The sequence below is a fragment of the Bacillus rossius genome, chromosome 1 (assembly GCF_032445375.1).
Source record: "Bacillus rossius redtenbacheri isolate Brsri chromosome 1, Brsri_v3, whole genome shotgun sequence".
In the NCBI taxonomy this organism is placed as follows: Eukaryota; Metazoa; Arthropoda; class Insecta; order Phasmatodea; family Bacillidae; genus Bacillus; species Bacillus rossius.
The window spans coordinates 199,924,653-199,948,831 of record NC_086330.1 but is presented as its reverse complement, the minus strand read 5'-3'; the positions used below and the strand labels follow the sequence as shown (position 1 = coordinate 199,948,831).

Genomic DNA, 24,179 nt, shown 5'->3' with positions numbered 1-24,179 from the left:
GGTCTCAATGCTCAATACTAAATAATATAAGGAATATTATTGTTCTTTAACCCCTATTTATTCCCACCCCTTGGCACTACTATTAAGAGGAAACTTAAAATGGATTCAATATTTTACACATTAAGAGAGTTTAGGATTTTTTAGCATTTCAAAAACCTTTCCTATTTCTTCCTTTTTTGTCCGATTATCTATATCTATACTTAATATTATAAAGCTGAAGAGTTTGTATGTTTGAACGCGCTAATCTCAGGAACAACTGGTCCGATATGAAAAATTTTTTCAGTGTTGAATAGTACATTTATCGAGGAAGGCTATAGGCTATATTATATTATCAATAACATTAGGGATCCTTACTAAAAGTCCAATTTAGAATCAAATGCGTTGGTGGGGGTTAGATACAACATGCAGTACACGGTACTAAGTGTGTGTTAATGCCGCAGGCGCTATTGCCTATTAAAATTGTTGCCACGCACTAGATGCCTTATCATTCTTAATTTTCCCATACAAGTAAAAAACACCCGTGTGATATTAACAACGAAGCAATCTGTACCCTCATAAGAGTTCAATTAGTATTTAAATACTTGTTATTTTAAATCGCAAACCTAAAATATTGTTTTTTTCCTCTCTCTGTGTTTAATTTGTTTTTTTATTGCCCCTTTTTTCAAGTATATATATTTTACAGACTTGAAACTTCACAGTAATGTTCCTTATGTTACGCAGGATGACATTTTCCAAAAACTAGATCCCATGGGTGGTTAAAACCAGGCAACAGTGGGTACTTTGTCTGCATGAGAACAGGATTTTGCATTGTTCATGCCTTCTGCGTCTCCATGGCAGTGGCGTACCCACAAGGAGGGGCATGTATAATGAGCGGCGCAAGAGTGATCTGCCTGTAGACTGCCGTAGCGAAATACGGGTACATCAGTTGTACGATGCGTGCACGAGTCGGGAAACCATCGGTGCTGTTCATTTTCTCTCCGGTACATTATACAGCATTGTAATAAATTTTCACTGAATTTTTTTTTTATTTACCATTACTGTAAATGGGAGATGTGGCTTATTTTTTTCCCAGTAGTATAGCCGTGCGAAGCCGGGTCGGGCAGCTAGTGGTTAATAAATAGCCATTCACACTAACTACTTCTTGGCATTTGAGTTGAGACCACGTGCGGAAGAATGAAGGTGTTGGTGATATTACAATGTCACATCTCCGGAGGACCAAGGGATGAACCTGGAAATAGAGAAATAAGGGACTTCCAAATGTGACAGTTCAAACGGTACCCAGACATCTTGTCTTTCACTACTAAAAACAAAACTTCATTTTTTCCATGGAGCTCCATCATAACACAATCGAAACACCCGAAAACTAAATACTGAACATTCCGCCCTCTTAAAATATTATTCTACACTTGAAGTCCTATTATCGGTTTATTTTCATTTGTTATACAGTTCAATGACATTGGAACGTGGAATCTTCCATTCGCCATTCATTCTCAACCACCCTGGCTAAACACCATTTCAGAGGTGGCATGTTATCCTGGTGTGCATGAACAAGCTCCCCTATGTATATTAAGATTTTGGGAGGACAGTCCACTTTGAACTGTGCTGAAGGGTGTTTAAATACTCTTCTGCCACGGGTTTCAGAAATGTTGGTCAGTTGATTGGGCCATTTTCCAACGCGTCAGATTCTCGAGTTGTCATGGGTTAGGTCATATTCTGGGTAGACAAGTAGTGCCCTAACACCTAAGAAATGTCCAGATGTTAATGCTCTGAGTTAAAAAGGGTGCATTGACATTGGGGTGAGTTGTATTGAGAACTACTTCAACTCTTGATGCGATGGATGCCAGCTCTTCCAATGTAATTTAATGAAATTCTTTGGATATGTGCTATTGCGGTTTTGCACTGTTTTCCGTGGAAATATTCAAGAATATAAAAATAAATATTCATGGTCAACACAGTGAACTGATGGACCAAACGATGAAACTAAGCAGGTATTATGAACAACACAATGATGACAGCACAGATGATCACAGTAGGCTTGTCATCAGAATTGTATTAAATCAAAATTATCCATTGAATGAATCATTTAAAGAATTTATCTTCAAATGTTAATCCCTAGAGTCAATCAGTTTTTGAAAAATATCTTTAGCACACTTTATAGCTACTTCCTAAATTCCACCTTAATGGGGAGCTGTATAAAGTTCAGTTAAGTATCCAATGAACAAAAATCAATAGCATCATGATGTGAAGGTGATTACAGCAGGTTGGACACAATTCGCTGAAATTTGGCATATGTGGGAACATAGACCACGATGTGCCATGAACCGGGTCAGTGCTGCAGGGGGTCGTCTCGGAAGACAAACCATATACTACCTGGAAACTAATTTGTTGAGAAACTTATGAAGAGAGAAATGTGTGCCTTCTGAGTTTGAGAATTTTCTCATATTATTTGCATTGATGGTAAAAACTAATTAAAATCAACTTTTAAGAGCCAAAAAATGCCGGCTTATAAGTAAGACAAGGGAAGGAAGACCATCCTATCATCTGAGGTGTGTTTTTGGCTTGCACAGAAAACATAGAACACAATTGACACACATGAATGTATTACCTGGTGACTGCACAGAATCCAAAACAGACCAGAGAGCATGGCCTGCAGGAGTTGTAGACCTGCATGCAAGTACACTATATGATATTTATCAACTTAGTAACATGGCGTTTTTTTTGCAAGATGAGATGAAATAAAAAGAAACTTTTGAATTCTAAAGACTTCTTCCATCCTTCAGTAATCTACCTCGTTCAAGAAAGGGATTAAGATGCTGTATATGGGTTGTACATGGCCTATTTGAACTTGTAGGAAGTGTATTTACTTGGGAAATGCTGCCCGCTGAACCACATAGAAAATATTTTGAATTAGGAGGTTTTAAGTCTCCTAAGGTGCCTGTTGAAAAATGATGAATACAACAAACACTTTAGTATTCACGAAATTTTTATTAAAATTTAATTTATTTTAATATTGCGCTAATGATAATTCTTTCTAATATATTTATGAAATGACAAAAATATTTCACAACATATATTATATATCTACACTTTATATATATACATAATCTGTGCTATTTACCGATAATTTTAGTAGCAAGAAATTAAATGACCACAAAATAAGAATATGACATGAAATTTCAAAAAGGCATATCTACAAAAAAGGAAATCAACAAACAAAAAACTTTCCGGGATATAACTATATATTATATACATGAATGACAAAACTACAACAATTTTTTTATAAAATTTTAAACTTCAAAGATATAAGCATATTAAAAAAATAAAAAATAATTTCAAAAGGGCATAAGTACAGAATTCAAAATATTATCAAAAGATTGCCAGTGACGTACACTTAAATTACCAAAAAGGGAAAAAAAAAATTCACAGTTTTTCGTTTAAAGCTAAACTTTGAGATATAAACCTTATAAATAATTATAAGCATAGTTACTCGTAAGACGCCTAATAATAAACACACTTCAGTTTAATAATTAATACTTATGTAGCTGTATTTCAAATGTTACTATATTGTTACACTTATATTTTCTATTGTATAACATCTCTATAGAGTAGGAAAGGTATATATATATATATATATATATATATGGTGTTATTCAGTGAGTGATGAGCTTAACTATATATAGGATGGCAGCATACAACTCTCTAACAGCAAAGGATCCCTATATTTTATGCCCTTCCTTGGAATTTTGTGAAAATCTCCTCATCCACACAACCACACGTCACACGTACAAGCTTCATCCAATATGAATGTTCTAAAATGAGCTTCAGGGTCTCTTCTGGTGTAATGAACAGAGAAGTCTCATTGGAATATCAGGAAGTGTTTCCAAGTGTGTATCAACAAAAGGTTTTATCAACCAGCTAGTGCATAGGTGAGATAACCACTGGTGACTTGTCTACCAGATGTGATGATGGTGGGGTCAAAACACGCTTGAGGCCCAGCAGTATTATCCAGTGAATTACCATGTTTCCAAACATCAGTAGAAGTCAAAAACTTAGAAAAAAAGATTTTGGTATTACTCCTACAAATTCTAATACGTTCAAACGGATGATATATTTTCAATATGATAGGAGTTACAGTTATTTTTATGTTTTTCAAAAAACCTTCCCATTTATACCCTTTATTCGGATATTTCATATTAACGAACTCGACCGAGATTTACCACTACTAGATTTAATGTATCAGTTTGGAAGTGATTTGTGAGAAATCACTACAGTTATTGTGCCCCTAAAATTGTTTATATATATAATAACTTTTGGGTTAACCCAGGGTTTTAGGGCCTATGGACCATGAAATGAAAAAAACTATAGAAATATTTTCCGAAAGTCGCACCATGGTAACGGTAATCTACCTCAAATGTGTTCTGTGGATGAGCAACTTGCGACCTCATGTGATGTGCCTAAGCAGTTGTTACATAACCGTTACTGCGAAATACTTTCTTCCTTTCAATGACAGACTTTACACTAAACTCTCCATAGTTGTTAATGGTGTGAGTACTCTGCTGACACAAAATAAAAAAATTTCCGGGTGCCCCAGTGTTAGACAAGAAAACAGCTTTGTTTTGGTGTGAATTTGCGGGATTAGTTTTAGACACTTTTATTTGACTTGGCACTACCTCATGCGCACTTTTCATTCTAACAGCTTCTATCTGTAAACATTTTATGAGTTGTTCATCCTCTTGGAATATATCCGGAGCCTCAGATCGACGATGTTCAAATTTTATTTGCAAAGGTAGATCCAATTTCTTCAGAAAGATGGTAACTAATATTAGATTGTTGTGAGTTACCACATGGCTAAAAGTATCCAAACCAATAAAATTTTCCAGGAAATTGCGAACAAAATATCGAATTAACTTTTAATTTGTAGCAGAAAAAGTTAGCAATTATAGAATTTTGTTCATATGTATTATAGTGAGTTTTAGAGAATTTTGATAACGCTATGAAAAAACCTGATATACAGTAACATGATTCTCACCAGTCAATTCTCAAAACACCCACTAAATACATTGGTCTACAAAAATATAAAGGTTTGTCTATCATGAACCAAAACAGTCAATTTCGACCAATCTGAGGTCGAATAACAAGAATATACCAGAAATTGTTTGTTACCTCTTGGTTCAAAGATATATATACCTTACATGTATGCATGCATGTATGTATGTGTGTATGTATGTATGTATGGATGTATGGAACTTCTACCTTTGATTCCTTACCTATAAAATTATTCACTCTGAGCGTTTCTGTGTTTTTTTCGATTGTAATCTACTTCTGGGGCATCTCTCATGTTATTCCAGCAATAGTCTGCAAGCATAGATGAGTTCCACTTGCCCTGATACCTTCTTTCCATTGCTGAAATGTCTTGATGGAAGCGCTCCCCGTGCTCATCACTCACAGCGCCACAATTACTTGGAAAGAAGTCGAGATGTGAGTCCAAAAAGTGTATTTTGAGCAACATATTACAACCCAGCTCTTGGTACGTCATCAGAAGTTCATTAACAGATAATTTGTAATTTTCAGTTCTTCGATTTCCCAAGAAATTGTGAACAACATTTTTGAAGGCTTCCCACACTGCTTTATTTTCCCTTCAATGGCCCAATTAAACGTTACGTCCTTCAAAAGCTCTAGAATTTGTGGTCCAACGAAGATTACCTTTTTGATCTTTGCATCACTGAGATGTGGGAATTTGGAATTAAAATAATTGAAAGCTTCTCCTTCTCGATGCATCGCTTTCACTAAATTCTTCATAAGTCCGAACTTTATGTGTAAAGGTATTATCACGGGAAACTAAGGGATTGTACTGTATTTTTTTCCCCCAGGTTCCATCATTTTCCTTTCAGGCCAGTTTTTTTCGTGTGTAGCTAAATTACTTTCACGACTATCCCACTCTCAAAGGAAGCAACAATGACGGCAAAAACCTTCAGATCGTCTCATATATGCCATTGATAGACTTCTTAATTTATTTGTTTAAGAAGCAATTTTACATTTTCATAGCTCTCCTTTATTTGTACAGCGTGACCTACACGAACAGATGGTAGAGTGTTTCCATTGTGTAGCAAAACAGCTTTCAAGTTAACTTAGAAGGGTCAATGAAAAATATCCAGACTTCGGGATTATACTCCATTCTCAAAGCTGCCATCAGACCATTTACATCATTGCAGGTAACAAGGTTGTTTTCCATTTGAAATAATGGTGTCAAGTCTCTTTCTCGATGTCTATATACACACACTTCGCTAGGAGATTCCACTGATGAAGTCTGGAGGCAAAAATTTCGGCCTTGCTTTTTAGTAACTTCAGATCACGAATGAAATAATTAAGTTCTTCTTGAGTAATTTTATGTGGCCTACAGGGCGAGATCGATTCTGGTGTATAATTTGTTTCTTGCTGTAAATACTCAGGTGGTTGTTGTTTGTATTCTCCCTTCATGTCTTCATCAGATTCTAAGACATAAGACATAATGTTCTCCATGTGGTACCGGTCGTGTTGCCGATGTCGAAGTTGGATATGTGATGGTCAGTATTTTTTCTTGACATTCCATGTTTAAGATGATGCACAATACAGAAATAGCACAAAGCAGAAATAAATATCAGACAGTAAGTTCTCGCAATGTCATGGGAACTGTGAATGGCATTGACTTAGCTTTTTCTTTAACCAACAACTGAGGTTTACTGAATATGAATTACAGCAAATATTTGGTGCCCAAGGTTTACCCTAATCTATTTTACAGTCAAAGTAATGCCAAATTAATGAAGTCAATTCACGTTTCTGAGAAGCAAACGTCACTTCACCACAAACATAGCAAATGTTATTCACACTGTTAACACATTTATGTGAAATCTTGAAATAAAGTTAATCTGGAATATAAACCAAAAATAGTTGGTTAAGAAAATTTATATTAAGAATATGTATTTTTCACCCAAGAAGAAAAACAAAGGTTTGTGCTTGATTTCTTATTTATCTGTGAACATTTAACTTCAAACACAGAAAATTACTGAGAAGAACACATTAGTTCTGTAAGCACAACAATTGACTTTAATGTAAACAAAATGGGTTGTCTAGAAACAAAATACGGCATACTCAGTGTTGGACCACCTTCATTTGTAAAAAAAAAATGCCGAAATTGCAAAATTTCTCTCTATTATAAAATTAATTCCTGTTTATATAGGAAATGAGAGCGAAGTAAACATTTCAACAACATATTTGTTTATATCACATTGAAATGAATAGGAATTAACTATTTTTAACTTGGATGGATTTTGAGTGTAGACCGGTGATATTGTACATTTTCAATGTCAGAGTTATCTCTTAAAATTCATAGTAGGTAGGCCATTCTTCCCATTGCATAGAAAAAATCGTAAATTTAGCTTCGGTAATGGGTCATTCACATGAGAAAAAAATGTGGGTGGCTGTTCAACATTATTGGTAATAATTATTATATGTTAGATCGATTGTCCAAGATATGTTCTGACAGTTAAGCATATTGTCACAGAGTCCCTCGGTCTCCGTCAAGAACTACAAAATGTCACTCAAAATAAAAATAATAAAATAACATAAGATTTCAAATAAACATTAGGGGGGGGGGTAAAAGTAGAGCTGGTACAGGAATGTCTAACCTCCTTAGGACAGGGGGTGTAGGGTGTTGACTGAAAAAAAGTATTATTCATGCCACACGTTTCAGGTTTATTTCCGGTAGACTAAGAACAACACACGAATAAATAAATAAATAATTAAATAAATAAATAAATAAATGTAAATAATGTCAAGCTACTCTGTTCACAATAAACAATTAAATACTTCTGTGAAATAAACGATTTTTCCTATTCTTAGCACCAGTATTAATTTTTTTTTTAAATAACATGATATTATCTTTAAAAGATTTGTGCAATGGGAGTGCATGACTTGATGTAAGGTTTGGACATACGCCATTGCTAAGGGTCGCACCTGTGTTTCCGTACCATGTGCGTCTCTGCCTGAGGACGGGAGCAGATAGCAGTTCCCGAAACGTCGCTTGTTTCTGTTTTGGTAAAACTATTGTGTTGTTTGTCTTTTCGTTTTGTCGTGTTTTTGTCTCGTTTAAACTGTTGTGCTGAATTATTTTGGGTTCAATATTTTTGTGTTGACATCATTTGTGGTTTGTTTTTTTTTCGTTTTATTAGTACATTTTTCTTTGTTTTTCTTTGTTTGTTGACCATTTCCTGTTTCGGAATATTTTGTGGTGTTCATATCCTTGTTGACAACATCAATTGCTTGCTTAATTCTGTTGTGATTTTTGTCTTTTTTGGGTATTTTTATTTATTTATTTTATTTATTAGTTTTTCTTCAACAGAAAAAGTTCTTAGCAATGGCGTATGTCCAAAAACTTACATCAAGTAATAACATGATAATCTCAACACACACCTCGACCCATCCTTAGGCTGAAATTAACGAAAGAAATTAAACATTAGTGGATTCCAAACTGCCTGCACTCCTGGAAAGAATCAAAAAGTTAAGTCATCCTATTACAATTTGTAAATATGCCTACATACTTTACACGAGGAGAATTACGAGTTCACCATTACTTACAACGCCTTCTCCGGACGGCAGCACGCAGCTACCCGCCAGGCCGGGGCTCCGACAGACCTCAAACACTTAACCGAGAAAAACCACCCCGGGCGCACCCCGGGCGCACCCAGGGTGGCCCCTTTATTAATTCACCCTCACATCGTCATCACGTCGAGAACACTCCACGCGAAAGCAAAAATTCTGGCCGCGATTTCAAAACACAACCGCCATGCCGCCAACTGACGCTATCCCCTCTCCACCGGTCGTGCCAGACTCGCATTTCTTCCGCCAGATTGCGACACCAACACCAGCACGTCAGGCGCGCGCGCCTGCGCGAAAACAACAACGCAGCGAAAGTGACGAGGACAGCCAACTCTCCCGGAGATTCCAGGCCATGATGTCGCAACTGCCCGCGTAGCTGGCCAGGCCCTCGGGCGGCGAAAAACGCCACCGTCCCAGAAAAACAGAGATCGTTAGCAATCTACCGCGCCAGGAAGACAAAATACAACGCCCGAGTGTCGCAAGCAAGCGTCAGGAACTCAAGCGGGCTCACAAAGCACTACTTGCGCAAAGCCAAGTTAAATAAACCCTACATGTAAAATTTTACAGCGTGACAATATCATTGTGTCAAGATTAACTCATCAGTCATGAGGAATAATGTCCAATTTAAGAAAACTATCGCAACACGAATTGTTAGTAGTGTGGGTTGCCTTTTTCTCAAAAGGCAAACCATGTCCCCGACGTCCTCTGAGCAAGAATTCCTATGAATGACAAACGGTGAAAAATATTGTCTAATATCTGCCCATTACAAGTGGTCGAGCAGTAGTATAGGTTAGCCGGTCCGGGGACACAGTTTCTGGGTGTAGTGCCTGGTGCTGACATCCCATATTGGATTTGTGACATCACGGCGGCCATCATGGACTCAATAATTCCTCAAAAATGACTTAAAATGACTCAAAAATTCCCGTTTTGAGGAAAAATTTCTCTTTTTATTCCACAAAAATTCAAAAATTAGAATTTCGAATAACCTCAAAATACTTTTGCCTTAGAAAGAACACATAATCCTAAAAATGACTTAAGCATCCATGTCTAAAGCCTCCGTCCGATAAGCCTATTCTAGGAATAAGGATACCATGACCGCCATCTTGGATTATGATGTCAACGTTGCAATTTCGTTACGACCGCCATCTTGAAAATCCGTAATTTCAATGCTAGAAATTCCGAAAAAATTCCAAAAAAATATTTTAAAAAATTGCATACTTCAAATGTTTAGTTATTTAAACGATTTCAGTCCTCGGTTAGAATTCCGACGAGAGTAAACCAGTAATTATTAATATATTAATTATATTATTAATATAATTAAAAAGTTCTCAATAAAAAGTAATAAAAATTCTTTACACCACACGCGACATTTTGAATTATGTCACCACTGTATAAACTATCCATACGGACACAGTCTTGAAAATATTTATTTATTACCTATCGATTTTAATTAAAAAAGTTCAAAATTCACCAAAAATTAACTCATTAGAATAATGATTGATTAGATCGATTGCCGTCCTTGGTTCGAAACCGGTAAGAGCAAAAAATAAAAAACGACAGATCCTTCCTCCACAGAAGCCACCTACAGACTGACCTACCACCACCAATAACAAGGTATATATCGTCAACTGGTATGACGTCATATCCGCCACATTGTCTTCGTCCACTGGAGGCCGCCATCTTGTTTTCGTCTGCTAGATTGTGCTAGTGCCATGTTAGTATAATTTTCTGTTCACCATACCTTTGTCATCAACTGTTGGCATTGAACTTTGACCTTGACCCAGAACTTTGACTTTGAACTTAGACATTGACCTTGAAATTTAACCTTTCATTGAAATTTAACCTTGTCATTCAAATTTAACCTTGTCATTGAAATTTAACCTTGACCTTGTCATTGAAATTTTACCTTGACCTTGTCATTGAAATTTTACCTTGACCTTGATCTTGAAATTTTACCTTGACCTTGATCTTGAAATTTTACCTTGACCTTGATCTTGAAATTTGACCTTATAACTTTACTTTGACCTTGACAACCATCATGGATCCGACATTTTATGTTCAGTACATGCTACCAGGAGCTACCACCTGCTAGAGGACATTGTCACCATCTTGTTTTCGTCTGCTGGTGGCCACCATCTTGTGTGTGTACTCGTCTTATAAGAGTGCATTACCATCATGCTAGTTTTATTTTAACCTGCTAGAGTGCAGTAATCATTTACTATTACTGAGGTGTTCGCCATCCGAACATTTAGGTGCCATCTTGGAATCGTGTAATAATTTAACTAGAAATTATGGGAAATAATCCAAAGTACATCAAAAAAATTCACTCATTCAAGTACTGATTTATTCAAAACTTGGTTCGATCCCTGGTCGATACAAAAAATAATTGTATGTGAAAATACATAAAAAATGACAGGTTCGAAAAATAAAACACCACAATTTCTTTCACAAACATAATATTTATTACATGATTTGTATTTTTCTACACGAAAACTTGCGAAAGCCAACAATCTTATATAAACATTTAGCCCTGCATAAGCGTGAAATGACTAATTCTTAGCTCCAATCGGTTTTTACTAGACAGAGACCAACCAGAACCTTTACAGACATAGATAGTCCTCCTCTTCTTGACAGTTTTTCTGGATACCGTTTTTAACAGTTTGCTTCACATCGTCAGAACTGTAAATTACTGCAACCGATGTCTTGAATGCACACTTCTTCACTTTGTCATCGAACGGATATGGCTTTTCATATATACAGTCCAACCACAATTTATATTTCAAAGCCCCGTTTGTTGCTACGTCATCAGTAAGCTGATTATGTTCTGTCTGATATCGTCAAGAAAATTACAAATGTCTTTCGACTCACTAAACGTATTTAGATAATATTAGTCTTTCAATGTTCAACGAAATGCAGACTGCGCCAAGTAGAAGCCATTATCGTTCACTTGTAATGCACCGAACACAGTCTTAGGTTTATTTTCATGTTCAGATGTCATAGCAATCGGTTGCTGCACATCGGGTTTCTTGCTTGTACGCTTACGAGTCTCCAATATAAAGCGAGGAGTCGAAATTTCTGTAGGTAGTTCAGCAGTAGGCGCACAGACTTCACCTTTAAGTTCGTCCTTCTCCTTGGTGCTTAGCGAAGCCATCCTTCTTTTGTGATCGTTAGTGAGCATCCTGCAACCCACATTAAATAACTAAATAATATTTACCTGTAACCATCATGTAGTGTCATCTGTTGACAAGAATCGACACTACTTACAACAGGTTATTTTGCATGAGAGAAATTAACTCTCACCGCTGAATGGCGCTATTGTATTCAGTTAGAGCCAAGTAGTCTCGTAGTCACGTAACCTTGTGTCCTAGATGCCTCGTAGTCCTGTAGCCTCGCAGTCTCGTAACCTTGTAGACGCGTAATCACGTAGGTTCGTAATCTCATGGCTCGTAGTCGCGTAACCTTGTAGACTCGCAGTCTCGTAACCTAATGGCTCGTAGTCACGTAGTTATGAAGTCTTGGAGCCTCGCAGTCTTGTAGCTACGTCACCAAGTAGCCATGTAATTTTATAACATAATGCTGCTAGAGAAGTTGGAGCCAAAGAGAAAAATTCCGTTGAAGACAGAAGCAGCAATTGGAGCCTTGTAGACTTGTTGCTTTGTAGACAAGTACTCATGTAGACATGTAGTCCTGTAGTCACGTATCTTCGTAGCCACCTATTCTTGTAGTCAAAAAGCGTTAGGCCTAGTACTATTTGGTGTCACATACTTTTGACGTCATTGATTGTTGGAGTCAAAGACAGTTGGATCAAATGACTGTTGGAGGCATTGTATCCTAACGTAAAATTAACTAACGTAACCTACTGAGTGGAATGTATGTGAAAATGTGTGTCCTTTTCGTTAGATGTGCTTCCTTATGTTAAATTTGCTTCCGATTGAGCTTCCTTTTCGGTGATTGTGCTTCCGATTGTGCGTAATTTCCTATATTCGTGCTTCCGATTTTGCGTTCTTTTCTATATTTGTGCTTCGGTTTTGACTTCCTTTTCATTGAATCCTTAAACTGTGTGAACGTTGTGTGGTCATTGCGTACATTGCGTACATTGAGTGTACAATGCATGTATTGCGCGACAATTGAGATACCTTATTTTTTGTGCTTTTTTTTAAATGTTGTTTTGACTCGAGTATCATAGTAAATGGTTCTTTATTTGACTAGCGTATTATTCCATCGCGTGCATGTATATAAGCGTGTTCTAGACATCATGTCGTTCAGTTTGTTACTGTCGTCGACGGTATAAGGATCTGGTGCATAAGTCGTGTCAATTACCTGTTCTTGATACCTCGATGCCATCTTTACCGTCTTTGACGTTGAACTCGATCGAGGTTGTACCATCGACTACGGGAACAATGAGGTCAGCGACGACGATGGTGGAGCAGATCCCGTTGGCAACGTCGACGTCAACACTGGAGGAGACTTCAACAGTCGAGATACCACCAGCAGAAGAGACTTTAATTCCGGTAGTGCTGGCTGTACAGGAAACGTTGACGAACGTTGTTTCGCCCTCGATTGAGACTTCAATGGAAGGCGAATCGTCAACAACTAACGAACATCGATGTCGTTACTGCGACAAGATTTTCTCAAACATCAGCAATGCTCGTCGACACGAGAAGAGAGAATGTGCTAAGAATCCTCCACGCAACATGTTTGGTTGTGAGAATTGTCGCAACCAGTTTTCCAGAAAAGATCATATGAAAACGCACATGAAGACATGTAAGAGTCCTGCTGTGCGGCAGAAAGTAAAGGCTTCTATACAACAACGATGCCTTGATGTTCATAAGAGTATGCCTGGAAATAGTACAACTGTGGCAACGCCAGTATCTGGATCTGGTCTGAAAGGCTCGTCTTCATTACCGTGGTATCCTTACAGCTACTATAATACGTCGTTCGTATTTTCCCATGATGCACGAAGACATGAGCGGAGCAAATGCAAGAAGAATCCTTCTCGCATGAAGTTTCGCTGTGATGAGTGCCTTAAATGGTTTACTCGAATTGACAGTTTGCGACATCATGCGAAAAAATGTAAAGGTGAAGTCTGTGCGCCTACTGCTGAACTACCTATAGAAAGTTCGACTCCTCGGTTTAGATTGGTGACTCGTGAGCGTACATGCAAAAAAAGCGTTGTGCAAAAATCGATTGCTATGACGTCTAAACATGTAAATAAACCTAAGACTGTGTTCGGTGCATTACAAGTGAACGATAATGGCTTCTACTTGGCGCAGTCTGCATTTCGTGGAACATTGAAAGACTAATATTAGCCTATCTAAATACGTTTAGTGAGTCGAAAGACATTTGTAATTTTCTTGACGATATCAGACAGAACATAATCAGCTTACTGATGACGTAGCAACAAACGGGGCTTTGAAGTATAAATTGTGGTTGGACTGTATATATGGAAAGCCATATCGGTTCGATGACAAAGTGAAGAAGTGTGCATTCAAGACATCGGCTGCAGTAATTTACAGTTCTGACGATGTGAAGCAAAATGTTAAAAACGGTATCCAGAAACTCTGTCAAGAAGAGGAGGACTATCTATGTCTGTAAAGGTTCTGGTTGGTCTCTGTCTAGTAAAAACCGATGGGAGTAAAGAATTAGTCATTTCACGCCTATGCAGGGCTAAGTGTTTATAAGATTGCTGAGTTTCGCAAGTGTTCGTGTATTAAAATATAAATTATGTAATAAATATTATGTTTGTGAAAGAACTTGTCTTTTATTTTTCGAACCTGTCATTTTTTATGTATTTTCACATACAATTATTTTTTTTGTATCGACCAGGGATCGAACCAAGTTTCGAATCAATCAGTACTTGAATGAGTGAATTTTTTTGATGTACTTTGGATTTTATTCCCGAATTTCTAGCTTAATAATTACACGATTCTAGATGGCACCCAAATATTCGGATGGCAAACACCTCAGTAATAGTAAATGATTACTGCACTCTAGCGGGTTAGAATAAAACTAGCATGATGGTAATGCACTCTTATAAGACGAGTACACACACAAGATGGTGGCCACCAGCAGACGAAAACAAGATGGTGACAATGTCCTCTAGCAGGTGGTAGCTCCTGGTAGCATGTACTGAACATAAAATGTCGTATCCATGATGGTCGTCATGGTCAGTCAAATTTCAAGGTCAAGGACAAATTTCAAGGTCAAGGACAAAGTTCAAAGTCAAGGACAAATTTCAAGGTCAAGGTCAAATTTCAAGATCTAGTTCAAGGTCAAATTTCAAAATCAAGATCAAATTTCAAGGTCAAGGTCAAATTTCAAATCAAGGTCTAGGTAAAATTTCAAGAATAAGGTCAAGGTTTATTTCAAGGTCAAGGTTAAATTTCAAGGTCAGGGTTAAATTTCCATGACAAGGTTAAATTTAAAGGTCAAGGTCAAAGTTCTGGGTCAAGGTCAAAGTTCAATGCCAACAGTTGATGACAAAGGTATGGTGAACAGAAAATTATACTAACATGGCACTAGCACAATCTAGCAGACGAAAACAAGATGGCGGCCTCCAGCGGACGAAGACAATGTGGCGGATATGACGTCATACCAGTTGACGATATATACCTTGTTATTGGTGGTGGTAGGTCAGTCTGTAGGTGGTTTCTGTGGAGGAAGGATCTGTCATTTTTTTTTTGCTCTTGCCGGTTTCGAACAAAGGACGGTAATCGATCTAATCAATCAGTTTTCTAATGAGTTAATTTTTGGTGAATTTTGAACTTTTTTTTCATTAAAATCGATAATAAATAAATATTTTCAAGATGGCTTCCGTAACGATAATTTATAGTGGTGACATAGTTCAAAATGTCGCGTATTGATTCGACTGATTTCTGTTCTTGGTACAATCCTTGCTCAATGCAAAAAAAATTAATTTCAGGAAAAATTATGTTTATTTAATAAAATGTATTGGCACAGGCTAAAAGGCCCTCAGTCCAAACAACGCAGTTTTGAGAAAAACGAATAAATCAGTCTCTGAGTAACTCTTTGAGCATTTGTTAAGAATAACCCTAGCTAATATTAGCTAACCCGCGCGTGTGAATCAATCCATTTTAGTATAGATAGTTGAAGCTATCCTATAACATGCTATTTTCATGCTTAACTCACTTTGCCATGTTTTGTGACTGAGGCTCTTTTAGCATGTACCGATTCAAATATGGTAAAAACAATCCTAAAAGAGATATAAATTTTCATTTACCAACCTCCATTTCATTCGATAGATTCTTGTCCTTGGTTCGATACTTGCTTGATAAAAAAATAAGGTAATTTTATGAAGAAACATTCATTAAAAAGTCGTTAAAAATCATAAAAACTACTTAAGTTCCTCATTCACCAGCCACCAGTAAGCTGGCGATACCATCTTGGCCGCCATCTTGGAAATTCGTAATTACTAACCTAGAAATTCGGGGAAAATTACGAAAATCCTAAAAAAAATCAACAATTAATTTACGAACTGATTAAATCGATATTCAACCTTGGTTTGATCATTGCTCAATGCAAAAAATATACAATTTCAGTTAAAAATATATATTTATTTAAATTTAACATTGAAGTACCAGGTTCAAAAAATAAAAACACAATTTTACAAATCAATTATATTGCTAAGAACGTAAGCAGGGCCGCGGCGCGTGCAGGTTCGGAGCTGGCTGGCAGCCCCACACGGCCACTGATGTCACGTGGCCGCCGCAATGTGAGATGTACCGCGCGCGCCTGGTAGATTACAAGGATTGTCGCTTCCTCCCTCCTTCCCCCCCGCTCCCAACGCGATGCTTTATCTCTGCGACATAACTGACACCTGACAGCTGCCGACGCGTGTCTAGAGATTTCTCGCGTTGGGTCGGTGCGGAATGACGAGACTTGCCCCAGCCGAGCGTGAATTCTAGAAGTGGCGCCTGTGATATGTAATCCCAGGACGCCGGCCTCCGAGGGAGTCAGTTCAGCTGGGAGCTGGGAGTTTTCCCGCGGCGGAGTTTCCGGGCGATAGTGCCGCGCGTGCGACGGAGTGGCGAAGTCCCAGGACGAAGGTTCCAGGGTGGAGTGTTCAGTTCTAAGTTCAGTTTCTAAATAAATTTTTGATACGAACAGCCATAACTGGCATGGGTTCGAAAAAAATTTTCACCGGACAAAAAAACGTAACTGCCTTAGTAGACACCTTATCAAAACTGTTTAGATTGTTTGTAAATGTCATAATTATTTTCCAAAACTTTGTCTAAAACAATGTTTGATAAGATGCTTGGTGTTGAAAAGGATAGAAAAATAATTCAAAATTTTGTACCATGATCGATATTAAATTCCTTCGTATTTATTTGATACATTTTACATATTATGTTCAAGATTCGATTAAAATATTTTTGTAGCAACCATGACTGCAAGGGGAAGAAAAAATTATGGGTTTAAGGATATAAAAAGCCCTTTTTTTATAATGTAAAGAAATATAACCATCAAAATCTCCCTGCGCCTTTAGGCTGTGCCGATAAGGAATTTTTTCTAACTTTAACCTACAACAAGAATCTGTTCACACACATTTCATTCATAGGAATTTATACGATCAATCTAACGTTAACTTGATTAAGCAATTAATAACATCACATTACTTTTAATCACTATCGCTACCGCTGACCAATGTTGATTCCCCCTCCAAAAGAGTAGCATAGAGCTGACTAGAAGATAACATAAATAATATATAATAATATAAATATAAATAAATAATATAAATTTAATATATAATTTGTAAAAATTATAACTGTAACGAGTCACCGGACAGAACGCGTTGATTCGTCGCGAGACGCGATACTAACTGGCTGGCTGGTTTTCAGAAATGCGTGTCTAAGGAAATACATGGTTGACTAAGGAAGCCATGTATTTGAAATTGCTTGCAGGACAGAACCCCACTTATCTAAACACACGACCCTGTTAGCTCTTACGACGGCAGCTTGTGAGAGAAACCTCTTTTCCACGGAAACTGTAGAAGCAATTGAGATGGAGCTTTTTTTGAAAACTAATTCAATTCATTGTGAACATTTTTCACGCTTTCGTCCCCCATCTATCTTTAATAGAAAAAATGTTTTCCGCTGGTCAACTTTTTGATGTGTCAGTTTGTGAGAAAATGCATTTCAATATATTTAAAAAATTATTTAAGTGAAACCTGTACAGTTTTTGTGTTAACATTTGTTCGGTGGCGTCCTAAGGCATTAATTTATTAATAAAAAAAATCTTAATGAAATACACATGTAGGTTTTTTTTTTATGTGAAACATCTCGGAATACTTCAAAACAGTTCGCAGTGAATAAGTTATGTTTTTTAATTTTTTCGGACACTTAAAATATTGTTAAGTATTCAAAATAAGCATTGCCTGATGCGTATTTCGGTGCTATACAATATGAAAAAAGCTTGGTCCAAAAATTAAAATTTTAATTTCGTTTGATATTTGGCAACAACGCACGAAGAAACAAGGACAGCGCTAATGGCAATCGGCGTGTGTTAGAGAGAGAGAGAATGCGCCCATTTACTTCCACACTGCAATCTAAGAGTGGGATGCTCTATAGATACATCTATTCAGTAGCCAGGAACACATTTTTTTAACAACTGAAATAGTATATTTTTTGCATTGAGTGCGGATCAAACCAAGGTCGGATATCGATCGAATAGTCAGGATATAGGTTTTTTTTTAATTTCTAGAATAATAATATGAATTTTTAAGATGGCGGCCAAGATTTCGAAGAGGCCAGGCGGAATTTTTCATTATGGTAGTTTTCAATTATGGTAGTCTTCCGTCGCCCCAAAGCTAACTGTGGCGGGAATTTCAGATTCTTGGAAAATATGCTGGTAATCAATACACTTTCCTTTAGCTACTCCGGTGAGAGTATAATGTTTAGCCCCAGCTCAATGATGCGCAGTCTGAACCGTTGCACAATCTCGGTGCATCAAGTTTATGCATCAACGAAACCGGGACGCCAACCTTCAGCTGCAGTTAGTGGCAAGACTATACGGACGCAGGAAATTATAGCATGTTTCAAATTCAAGACAACGCCATGTAATGAGGCCTTTAGTTTGCTAGCCACCGTGAGCTTCGCTAAGCGTACGTGTCTGACCAAGGAGGATAGGAATTTGCCAGACCTTAATACATGAACGCGTGGTGGAAATGGATAAATGACACACACTCATTGGATGTCTATGACATATTTATGATTATCTATTATAAAACTGAATTTATACCGCGTGTTAAAAATATCTAAAATCCTCTTTCTTTCCCTCAGTGAGCTGCCAAAACGGCTTGAAGCAAAGTGGTTAATTTGCAACAAAATAAAAATGTAATTGGTATTACTTAGTTGTTGAATGAGTTTTTGAATGAGTTGTTGATTTTTCCCCCGCTTTTTCTCTCTCATTGTGTGTTGTTACAGAATTCTGCACAAATAAAGAGAATTAATGCAAGTGAAAGAAAATATAATTTTAATGAAGTACCAAGTAGTAAAAGTACACATTAGGAAGAAAAGTGGTTTGTGTGTGTGTTATATACATACAAATAATCTGTCTTGAAATTAGCCAGTAGAATTCGACTCTAACCCTGGAATGTTTCAATTCGGCAAAACAATTTTATTTTATGTTTAAGTCTCCAAAATAAAATAAAATAAAATAAAATAAAAACCGGATTCCAGTTAATTGTGCGAACAATGCGCTGTAGACCATTATCCCCCCCCCCCCTCACGGACCGGGTAAGTTAGGTTTTGTTGTTGGGAAGCGCGCTGCGATCCACAGCTTTGTCGTCGACGCGCGAAGCTCTGACCGCGGCGACCTTGCCAGTATCTTTTTTTTTTCTCCGCGCTCGAAATAACAGAGGCTCGCCCCTGTTTTAATGTGTGACCTGGAACCGAGACACATGGACTTCAGCACCCGGCTAATATCTATTCTCAATCAACTTTATTCGCGGTTGGCTGAACACTGCAAAAGTCAGGCTTGTGCTTTCAGTGAAGCTGCTAATATGTGGATGTGTGTTGTTAAAAAATTAATTCTACAAACTTCGTAGGCGCATTAATTAACAGTTAATTAATGGTATAATTAGTAGTAATTACTAATATTTGGGGGAAAATTTTATACTATTAAGCTTCCGGAAATTTGCATCTATCTACCACTTGTTCACACGATGGCTATGTTTAATCAAACGATTATGACCAATCAGTGTGACATGGTGTATGTATTGCTTGCTAATTATTTAATTCAATATAATTATGTTCTTTTAATGATTCTTGCAGTGGGGAAGATTAATTAAAACAATTTCATGGACATAGACAATTGCTGAATTACACTGGATGTCATAGAAAAAAAACATGAAAGGATATCAAATATGCATACATAAACAAACGGAGAACAAATCAAAATCAGCTGACGTCAAAATTTAAATGCCGATCTTATCAATATTGTATAACGTTATCCAAAAACTCAATTAAATCGTAAGGGATTTTGCATGAAAACAATCTTTGATTTTAGTGTCAATTTATTTTAAAATTGATCTTTTCCGTAATTTTTTAAAGTCTCAAAGTTAACCGTCTTGATCGTTTTAAAAACTAACGTAAAGGCGAAACATTTCCTACCTGGAAAAAAATTTACTGAATTTTTTTGATTAATGAATAAGTGGGATTATATAAGAAGCAAAAAAAAAAAGAGCTAAATTAACATGGCTGAAAATTTTTGGAACCCACTGATGTACTTGTAATATGAAATCCCTAGAATTAGTTATGTTCCTGTTCCTATTTTATTCCTTAATATCCAGCACACAGTGAATGTAGTTACTATTTCATCTTGTGTAAATTGTTTTTAGTGCAAGTATTAATCATACAAGTGTTCTCTTTGTTACGCGACTCTCGTTAGTTATGTTTATGTCCACCTATATCAGTGGTGAAAACATCATAAACATTAGTTTTACATTGCAAAATTTTAAAAATAATATTGTTGAAGCTACAAAATATTTTTTTATTTCACTTAATAACGCTGCTTAATAACTTTTGGTCTCCATGAAAAAGTTGCATCACTACTACAAAACTGTTATCACGTAACTTGCTAATCGCTATCAGTTACGTGGACACTGCAAAAATACTTCTAAATCAACATGAAATGCTTGCAGAGTGAGTAATTAATGAAATTCTCCGTGGTAGATGCGAAGCGGTATTATTAGCGTAGTGTTCGTGCCGGGCAGGCATTGGCCACGTGTTCGCTCTGCGGAGACAGCGTGTTTCTCTCGCTCACGCCCAGTCGCAGCCGAGCAGCGCCTTCCTCCGACACGGCAACCTCTGGCCGGTTAACGGAATGACTTTGTGGGATTACGCCCATCTTCTTCATCGAGCAAGTGCCGAGGTCAAGTGATGTGGCTCGACAGATCCATTTGTGCTCGATGTTCCGCCATCTCACGACACGTTCGGCCGAGTCCAATCGATGAGGTATCGATAACATCAACCTGGCGCAGGTCGTCCCGTGACCAAAGCTTCATTGTTTTTGATTCACCCTAAGGCTTTCAAATATCATACCACCAGGACGACTGCAGCAATTCTATTTTTTTAAATTAAAGTATATATCTATTTGAGTAAAATAGATTGTTTTATGTAACGATGGGCAGGGAGTGGTTTGATGACTTTATTCTGTAGAGCCATGAGCTTTATTACTTTTATATTGTTTCAGAGATATTAAACACTAAAACTTTAAGTACTCCGTTATGATATTAAGAGAGACGATATTTTATTTCAGTGGCTAGAAGTGAAAAATTTGTAATATTAATATGAAAATCCAAATTGCAGTTGCTCTCTTGTCATGTAGACTTAATGTCATGTGTTCCATGTGGTGATTTGTGACACATTTATATATTAAAAGGTTTAGGTACAATAAGAACCGAGCATTTTCAGTCTTCGCAGTATCTTCGTATTCCTTCGGCAATGTTCGCCGTTGACTCTTAAAACTACAAGAAGTACAGAAAGTTATGTATTTGGAAATGTTATGTTTTTTGACATTACTGACAAGGTTTTCGTACCATTGCTGCACATTTCCTGGCGCTTTGCATTTACTCTCTTCAAATCGCAAGTCACACATGTAGGTATGACAGCCATCCGTTTATTTATACTTATGTATTGTAAGCCTATTATTGTAATGGATGCATTATGCTATGTGACGGTAAGTGCCGCGTGCGAGAGACTAGGAAGGAGGAAGGCATTCCAACATTTTTCCTCTGAATCATTTTTCTGGTGTAGATGTTCATTGTATCTTCATATGCAAAACCTTACACATTTTCAATTACATGCATGTATGTAAGTTCTGTAATAACTTGATTCTCTGTCACCCATAGGCTTACCCCTTCACCCATCTTATCCTTTAATGCAATACCTTAACAGAATAATTGAAGTCGCACTACCCTCCGGGGTCCAGAGACCGATGACGGAGGTAGTGGAGAGATAGGGCAGGGGAGAGCAGGAGAAGATGTACCGACTCAAGGCCACTTCTGGCATAGCCTGCAGTGGAAAACTCCTGGGGATTGGGCCACGGTGACGTCACTCACCTGCCTGTGAGGCGACCTGGGTGGGCTCCTTTGTTTGCAGTGCGCATTTTAATGGGAATTTACTTTATCTTTCCAGTGATACTAGCGCTGCCCTTGTTTCGGTGTGCTCTGTTGCCATATATACGCCATGGAGCACAAAAAAGTGACAAAAATTTCAAACATGTGAAACATTGTATTGTTACGAACGCAGACAGGACCGCGACGCGCGCCAGGTTTGGAGCTGGCTGGCGGCCCCGCACGGCCACGTGCTGTACACTGACGTAAGGCATTCCACGCGTGCCTGGCCGGATTACACGGGTCGTCGCTCCCCCCTCACCATCCACTCCCGCATATCGTCCTGCTTCGGCGCCGTTATCTATCGTCGAGCGGCCTTGGGAATTCCGCGGGCCGCCACGCGGAGTGGCGATAATGGAGACCACCCTTCTCGACTGTTCAGGCGTCGAGTCTACCCAGGATAACGCGACTCGTTACGGCTGCTCTCGTCAGTTCGAGAAGGGCGCCACAGACTACTTAAGCAGCGACGTCAGCCTCTGCGGGAGAGTTTTGGGACATAGTCCCGCGACGTTGAGTGCCGCGAGTTCCACGACGGGGTGCCATGTGAGTTCCGAACAAGTCCCGCGACAGTTCCGAGCGGATTCCGAGCGAAGGGAAGTGCGACATCGGCGAAGAGGGTGAGAGACTCCCCTGAGAGTGGCGCGGCGTGGAGTTTGAGAGAGTGGTGACTTGGGTGGCGCGGGACTGTGTGAGGACAGGCGCGAGGTAAGGGGCGAACCACTTTTGAGCCTATCTTCATTGAGGAGTGCGAACTGCAGAACTTGACAGACATTGAGTGACTTGAGAATAAACATTTTTAAGTGCCACTGATTTGAGATCGGACATTTTAAGCACAACTATTTATTATTAATGTTATTATTAGTAATCAATTAAACTGTAATAAAACCTAATTGGGCTATCCCTTACGAGCCCAGTTCTCCCCAAATGAATTTTGAATGAGAATTTCGAAAATACGTTTTCTTGTTGTATTTCACCTAGAGAATAGTCTGATAATATTAAATATTTGCTTATAAGGAGACGTAATTGAAAGCGGCCATCTTTATTTCACCAATTCGTCAAATTACTTTATACAAAACTTTATTTAAATTTTTTTCTCAATTTGAGCATAGGACATAATTTAATGGAATGCCTTGTTATTAATAGTGACGGACCGCTAAAAATATTATCTCCTGTTAAATAATGAGATTTTGGAATACTGTTTTAAAATTGACTGTTACTGTAATTCTGACAATATATACTATTTTATGATCTAAGAAAATGCCACAAATAAATTTTAAAAATTATATTATATTTTATACTCTAATCATTAAAATACAAATATTTATACAAATATATAATAAACAAACTAATAATTTGAATGTTACCAAGCTGGGCAGTATGAATGTGTCAAGAGTGGGTGCCATTTGCTCTGTACTGCAATCTGAGTGACACCCTCTATAGTAAGTCCGTGTCCGCCACCAGTGCATTCGGGTGCTGCTCCTTATCTGTAACGAAAGTATTAGCGACAGATAGCCCTGTCCCTAGCCGGCTGTATCGCTAGTGACTACTCGCGTTCTTCGAGGGCGGCGTCCTTCTAGCGGCAACTCTAGCCAAGCACTCTTCCAGATGACGCTATCAGATAAGCAACGGCGTGAGTGGACTAATGACCCAAGCATGTGCTGTGCGCAGTCTTGCGCAACCTGCGTCACGGAACAAGGAGTGGCCAGCTGACGGGGATGACCCACGAGACGCACCGAGCTCGGCCGCTCGCCACAGTGTTTTTTACGTTATATTTAAACAGAGAAATTACAGTCACCGTTGTGACTCACGTTTTAAACTAAATTATTAAAGTAAAATTTATAACAGCACTTTAAAGCCTTTAACCATTTGTTTTCAATTCAAGAGAAGAGTAATATATTTAGTTTGTAAGTTT

The 24,179-nt window shown here is 37.8% G+C and overlaps 2 protein-coding genes across 4 annotated transcripts in view; both read left to right on the top strand.

Annotated features, from left to right (window-relative positions):
• LOC134527233 (glutamine synthetase 2 cytoplasmic) overlaps positions 1-24,179 on the top strand; it is a 617,039-nt gene that overhangs the window by 200,878 nt on the left and 391,982 nt on the right. The gene's annotated exons all lie outside the window — the stretch shown is intronic.
• The window catches only part of LOC134527234 (zinc finger and BTB domain-containing protein 14-like), a 121,026-nt gene continuing 96,856 nt past the window's right edge, over positions 10-24,179 (top strand). Inside the window, exon 1 of the mRNA XM_063359728.1 lies at positions 10-22,425. Within this exon, the coding sequence (XP_063215798.1) occupies positions 12,972-13,937 (966 nt within the window). The 5' untranslated portion in view covers positions 10-12,971 and the 3' untranslated portion in view covers positions 13,938-22,425. The remainder of the gene's footprint in view (positions 22,426-24,179) is intronic.